The sequence below is a fragment of the Salvelinus fontinalis genome, chromosome 11, assembly GCF_029448725.1.
Source record: "Salvelinus fontinalis isolate EN_2023a chromosome 11, ASM2944872v1, whole genome shotgun sequence".
Taxonomy (NCBI): Eukaryota; Metazoa; Chordata; class Actinopteri; order Salmoniformes; family Salmonidae; genus Salvelinus; species Salvelinus fontinalis.
This window is the reverse complement of record NC_074675.1, coordinates 2397132-2404631: the sequence shown is the minus strand read 5'-3', so window position 1 is coordinate 2404631 and position 7500 is coordinate 2397132. Positions and strand designations below refer to the sequence as shown.

General features: G+C 51.4%; 1 protein-coding gene across 1 annotated transcript in view; it reads right to left on the bottom strand.

Annotated features, from left to right (window-relative positions):
• Nucleotides 1-7500, bottom strand: part of LOC129864882 (ELKS/Rab6-interacting/CAST family member 1-like) — a 169715-nt gene that overhangs the window by 87455 nt on the left and 74760 nt on the right. The window contains exon 6 of the mRNA XM_055937181.1: nucleotides 30-161. Within this exon, the coding sequence (XP_055793156.1) occupies nucleotides 30-161 (132 nt within the window). The remainder of the gene's footprint in view (nucleotides 1-29; nucleotides 162-7500) is intronic.

Sequence of the window (7500 nt, the reverse complement as noted above, 5' to 3'; positions counted from 1 at the left end):
GTGTGTGTGTGTGTGACTGCACCACTCACCTGTTTCTCAGTGTGTGTGCGGGCAGCTTCCTCCTGAGCCAGAACCATCTCTCTCTCTGCTGTGATCTGGACACTCTCTCTCAGAGCCTCCTCCAGCTCCTCTATACGCTCCTCCTTCTGCCGCAGGGAGTCCTGGGGAACACAGACACACACTGGATTAGGGAGAGGCCTGTATGGGAGGACACTCACACACACACACACATACAGCGAGAGAACACACACACACACACAGCGAGAGAACACACACACCCACTAGGAATAGTTACCAGCCTGTATGGAAGGACACACACACACACACAAGGAATAGTTGCCAGCCTGTATGGAAGGACACACACACACACACACACACACACACACACACACACACACACACACACACACACACACACACACACACACACACACACACACACACACACACACACACACACACACACACACACATACTAGGAATAGTTACCAGCCTGTATGGAATGAAAACACAGCCATATGTGATGTAAACCTTTATATGACCTTCAGCTATTCTAGTTGGTAAACTTGCGATGCATTTTATGCATGTGTTGGTCGGGGCAGGCATGGTGGTATGTCTCTGTGTTGGTGGGGGCAGGCATGGTGGTATGTCTCTGTGTTGGTGGGGGCAGGCATGGTGGTATGTATCAGTCTGTGTTGATGGGGGCAGGCATGGTGGTATGTCTCTGTGTTGGTGGGGGCAGGCATGGTGGTATGTCTCTGTGTTGGTGGGGGCAGGCATGGTGGTATGTATCAGTCTGTGTTGATGGGGGCAGGCATGGTGGTATGTATCAGTCTGTGTTGGTGGGGGGAGGCATGGTGGTATGTATCAGTCTGTGTTGATGGGGGCAGGCATGGTGGTATGTCTCTGTGTTGGTGGGGGCAGGCATGGTGGTATGTCTCTGTGTTGGTGGGGGCAGGCATGGTGGTATGTCTCTGTGTTGGTGGGGGCAGGCATGGTGGTATGTCTCTGTGTTGATGGGGGCAGGCATGGTGGTATGTCTCTGTGTTGGTGGGGGCAGGCATGGTGGTATGTCTTTGTGTTGGTGGGGGCAGACATGGTGGTATGTCTCTGTGTTGGTGGGGGCAGGCATGGTGGTATGTCTCTGTGTTGGTGGGGGCAGGCATGGTGGTATGTCTCTGTGTTGATGGGGGCAGGCATGGTGGTATGTCTCTGTGTTGGTGGGGGCAGGCATGGTGGTATGTCTCTGTGTTGGTGGGGGCAGGCATGGTGGTATGTCTCTGTGTTGGTGGGGGCAGGCATGGTGGTATGTATCAGTTTGTGTTGATGGGGGCAGGCATGGTGGTATGTCTCTGTGTTGGTGGGGGCAGGCATGGTGGTATGTATCAGTTTGTGTTGGTGGGGGCAGGCATGGTGGTATGTATCAGTCTGTGTTGGTGGGGGCAGGCATGGTGGTATGTCTCTGTGTTGATGGGGGCAGGCATGGTGGTATGTATCAGTCTGTGTTGGTGGGGGCAGGCATGGTGGTATGTATCAGTCTGTGTTGGTGGGGGCAGGCATGGTGGTATGTATCAGTCTGTGTTGGTGGGGGCAGGCATGGTGGTATGTCTCTGTGTTGATGGGGGCAGGCATGGTGGTATGTCTCTGTGAAAAGTTATTTTAGGAAATGATAACTTTGTAATCTGAATATTTTTCCTTGGTGCCCCAACTTCCTAGTTAATTAGTTCCTTATTAATCAGTTGATCGCGTAATAACTAATTACAGAGAATCTTTGATAAAAACTATAAGTATTCAATTTAATGATAGTAAAGACACGACAGTGTGGAGGTGGTGATCCCAGTTTTGGAAGACCCTGCGTCTGAGTTTCCCCGAAGGCAGCTGATGCTGGCTTGATCCTGTTTTGAATGTCAAGGTCGATGCTGCAGTCCTCCGAGAGGATGCTGCCCGGGTATTTGAAGGACGGGACTATTGCCAGTGATTTGTGTTCAATGGTGAAGACAGGCAAGGTGGGTGGAGGGCTGGATCTCCATTGGCAGACCACCTCTGTCTTGGTGGTGTTGATAGACAGTCTCATCCTGCTATAGACCCTCACAGCCGCTACAAGGACAGACTGAAGGTCTTCCGGAGTGTGGGCCACAAGAGCACAGTCATCAGCATCCTACAGCTCAAGAACCCGCTCCGTCAAAACCTCGGTGGTTGCTTGGAGCCTCCTGATGTTCAATAAGTCCACCACAACCCTGCTGCTGCTGTCCTCAAGCTCCTTGTGGAGAAGCTGGGTGACGCTTAGGAGTAAGATGTTAAAGAGGACAGGTGCCAGCACACACCCCTGCCACACACCGATGCCTACTCCAAAGGGCCCTGACTCCTGCACTCCTATGGCCATCTGAGGCATCATCCCATCATGGAACTGGCAAAGGACATTGACACATTTGTCTGGACAGCCACATTTGAGTAGAATGCCTCATAGTAGTTCCCTGCTCACAGTGTCGAAGGTCTTGGAGAGGTCGCTGAAGGCCTTGGAGAGGTCGTTGAAGGCCTTGGAGTGGTCGTTGGAGGCCTTGGAGAGGTCGCTGAAGGTCTTGGAGAGGTCGTTGGAGGCCTTGGAGTGGTCGTTGGAGGCCTTGGAGTGGTCGTTGGAGGCCTTGGAGTGGTCGTTGGAGGCCTTGGAGAGGTTGTTGAAGGCCTTGGAGAGGTCGTTGAAGGCCTTGGAGTGGTCGTTGGAGGCCTTGGAGAGGTTGTTGAAGGCCTTGGAGTGGTCGTTGGAGGCCTTGGAGTGGTCGTTGGAGGCCTTGGAGAGGTTGTTGAAGGCCTTGGAGTGGTCGTTGGAGGCCTTGGAGTGGTCGTTGGAGGCCTTGGAGTGGTCGTTGGAGGCCTTGGAGAGGTTGTTGAAGGCCTTGGAGAGGTTGTTGAGGCCTTGGAGAGGTCGTTGGAGGCCTTGGAGAGGTCGCTGAAGGCCCTGGGGAGGTCGTCGGAGGCCTTGGAGAGGTCGTTGAAGGCCTTGGAGAGGTCACTGAAGGCCTTGGGGAGGTCGTCGGAGGCCTTGGAGAGGTCGTCGAAGGCCTTGGAGAGGTCGTCGGAGGCCTTGGGGAGGTTGTTAAAGGTCTTGGAGTGGTCGTCGAAGGCCTTGGGGAGGTCGCTGAAGGCCTTGGAGAGGTCGCTGAAGGCCTTGGAGAGGTCGTTAAAGGTCATGGAGAGGTCGTCAAAGGCCTTGGAGAGGTCGTCGAAGGCCTTGGAGAGGTCGTCGGAGGCCTTGGAGAGGTCGTTAAAGGCCTTGGAGAGGTCGTTGGAGGCCTTGGAGAGGTCGTTGGAGGCCTTGGAGAGGTCGTCGAAGGCCTTGGAGAGGTCGTTGGAGGCCTTGGGGAGGTCGTCGAAGGCCTTGGGGAGGTCGTCGAAGGCCTTGGAGTGGTCGTTGGAGGCCTTGGAGAGGTCGTCGAAGGCCTTGGGGAGGTCGTCGAAGGCCTTGGAGAGGTCGTTAAAGGTCTTGGAGAGGTCGCTGAAGGCCTTGGAGAGGTCGTTAAAGGCCTTGGAGAGGTCGTTGGAGGTCGTCGAAGGCCTTGGAGAGGTCGCTGAAGGCCTTGGAGAGGTCGTGATGTTGTTCACGGCACTTCTCCTGGAGTTGCCGTGTCGTGAACATCATGTCGACTGTAGTCCTGTTCTTTCTGAAGCCTCATTGTGACTCTGGCAGCAGTTCCTCTGTGATGTTGTTCACCAGCCTGTGTAGCATCACCTTGGTCAGGACCTTGCCGGTAACAGCCAGAAGGGATATCCCCCGGCTGTTATCGCAGATGGACTTGTCACCCTTGTTCTTATAGATGGTGACAATTTTTCCATCCCGCCACTGTTGGGGGACGATCTCACACACACATACACACAATCAGCTTTTCAGTCCTCTCAATCACATCCCTCTTTATTTAAAAGACAGCCTCACAGAGATTATTTCTCTCCATTCCTTTCTAAAACCACACCACAATCCTCCCCCTTCCCTTCGTTTATTTACTTTTCTCTCCTCCTCCTCTTCATCACTTCTCCTCCTCAGAGTGCTATTTGAGTGTTTCTGACTAGGAACCAGCTGTATCTGTCCCAAATCAAACTGCATATCTGTGTTCATGAAGGTTCAGCCACTAAACTGACTTATTACTGGAAGGCAGGGACAAGGGGAGGTTAGAGGGTTAGAGCGGACACACACACACACACACACACACACACACACACACACACACACACACACACACACACACACACACACACACACACACACACACACACACACACACACACACACACACACACACACACACACACACAGACGGCTACGCACACACACGCACGTACACACACACACGCAAAGAAGAGAATAGAACAATGTGGCATGTGGTGAACTTCTCGAAAACATCTTGAAATGTCTTGAAACATCTTGAAATGTCTTGAAACATCTTGAAAACATCTTGAAATGTCTTGAAACATCTTGAAAACATCTTGAAATGTATTGAAACATCTTGAAAACATCTTAAAACATCTTGAAATGTCTTGAAACGTCTCGAAAACATCTTGAAACTGCTTGAAATGTCTTGAAACGTCTCGAAAACATCTTGAAACTGCTTGAAACTTCTTGAAACGTCTCGAAAACATCTTGAAACTGCTTGAAATGTCTTGAAACGTCTCGAAAACATCTTGAAACTATTTGAAATGTCTTTAAACGTCTCGAAAACATCTTGAAACTGCTTGAAATGTCTTGAAACGTCTCGAAAACATCTTGAAACTGCTTGAAACTTCTTGAAACGTCTCGAAAACATCTTGAAATCTCTGTTTTGTGTGCTGTATACATTCCGTCCTCCACTGCTCCTCGCCCCCCCGCTCTAATCTCAACTACAGCTCAACTTTCTCAAGGCAGACCACAACCACTTCAGCTTCATTTAAAGCGACAGTAATCCTTTCTGCTGGTTCCATATCTCATTACCGTAATGTCTTGGCGTGCCAGAACGGTGCGGGCGATCGAAAGAAACACCTCTGGGAGGGTCCTAATCAGAGACGCATGTCGTTTTGGTATCTGGTGTCTCGGGATGTGAGTGTGAGTAACACCTCTGGGAGGGTCCTAATCAGAGACGCATGTCGTTTTGGTATCTGGTGTCTCGGTATGTGAGTGTGAGTGTGGTGGCCAGTTCCCGTTCTCTCCACAGACAAAGTCAATTAAGAGATGAGCAGGAATGAGGCTGGTTAAGGAAATGGTTGAGGTTAGAAGGGTTAGGAGGTTGTTAAGACAGCCAGGGCCACAGCAACGTAGAGATGGCTAGCAGCTGATGCACTAGCTGCATGTTAGTGTCTGTCATGATGTGGATGTAATGACCGCTGGCATTTCTACTGTGTCCTTCTCACACCCAGATAGAGAGACACACACACACACACACACACACACACACACACACACACACACACACACACACACACACACACACACACACACACACACACACACACACACACACACACACACACACACACACACACACGCACAATCATCATGGTCTATAATGAGGTGGATTTAATTATCACTGGCATTACATTTCTCACACACCAGAGACAGAGACACACACTGACACACCACTGTCTCTGATGTTGTGTCTCTGTCTCTGATGTGTCTCTGTCTCTGATGTTGTGTCTCTGTTGTGTCTCTGATGTGTCTCTGTCTCTGATGTGTCTCTGTCTCTGTTGTGTCTCTGTCTCTGATGTGTCTCTGATGTTGTGTCTCTGTCTCTGATGTGTCTCTGTCTCTGTTGTGTCTCTGTCTCTGATGTGTCTCTGTCTCTGTTGTGTCTCTGTCTCTGATGTGTCTCTGTCTCTGATGTGTCTCTGTCTCTGATGTTGTGTCTCTGTTGTGTCTCTGTCTCTGTTGTGTCTCTGTCTCTGATGTGTCTCTGTCTCTGATGTGTCTCTGTCTCTGTTGTGTCTCTGTCTCTGTTGTGTCTCTGTCTCTCTTGTGTCTCTGTCTCTGATGTGTCTCTGATGTGTCTCTGTCTCTGTTGTGTCTCTGTCTCTGTTGTGTCTCTGTCTCTGATGTGTCTCTGATGTGTCTCTGTCTCTGATGTGTCTCTGATGTGTCTCTGTCTCTGTTGTGTCTCTGTCTCTGTTGTGTCTCTGATGTGTCTTTGTCTCTGTTGTGTCTCTGTCTCTGTTGTGTCTCTGTCTCTGATGTGTCTCTGTCTCTGATGTTGTGTCTCTGATGTGTCTCTGTCTCTGTTGTGTCTCTGTCTCTGATGTGTCTCTGTCTCTGATGTTGTGTCTCTGAAGTGTCTCTGTCTCTGATGTGTCTCTGTCTCTTATGTTGTGTCTCTGTCTCTGATGTTGTGTCTCTGTCTCTGATGTTGTGTCTCTGTCTCTGATGTTGTGTCTCTGTCTCTGATGTGTCTCTGTCTCTGATGTGTCTCTGAAGTGTCTCTGTCTCTGATGTGTCTCTGATGTGTCTCTGTCTCTGTCTCTGCTGTGTCTCTGTCTCTGATGTGTCTCTGTCTCTGATGTGTCTCTGTCTCTGATGTGTCTCTGTCTCTGATGTGTCTCGAGCCACTTGTGCTGATCCGTTCAAGAACATGGCCACCACATGACCACCACAAGGCCACCACAAGGCCACCACAAGGCCACCGCATGGCCACCGCATGGCCACCACATGGCCACCACAAGGCCACCACATGGCCACCACATGGCCACCACAAGGCCACCACATGGCCACCACAAGGCCACCACATGGCCACCACATGGCCACCACAAGCCCGCCACATGGCCACCACATGGCCACCACATGGCCACCAAATGGCCACCACATAGCCACCACATAGCCACCACATAGACACCACATGGCCACCACATGGCTACCACATGGCCACCATATGGCCACCACATGGCCACCACATAGCCACCACATGGACACCACATGGACACCACATGGCCAACACATAGCCACCACATGGACACCACATGGACACCACATGGCCACCACATGGTTACCACATGGCTACCACATGGCCACCATATGGCCACCACATGGACACCACATGGACACCACGTGGCCACCACATGGTTACCACATGGCCACCACATAGCCACCACATGGACACCACATGGCCACCACATAGTCAACACATGGCCACCACATGGCCAACACATGGTCAACACATGGCCAACACATGGCCACCACATGGCCAACACATGGCCGCCACATAGTCAACACATGGCCGCCACATGGCCACCACATGGTCAACACATGGCCAACACATGGCAACCACATGGCCAACACATGGCCGCCACATAGTCAACACATGGCCACCACATGGCCAACACATGGCCAACACACCACATAGTCAACACATGGCCAACACACCACATAGTCAACACATAGCTACCACATGGCCACCACATGGCCACCACATGGCTACCACATGGCCACCACATGGCCACCACATGGCTACCACATGGCTACCACATGGCCACCACATGGCCAACACATGGCTA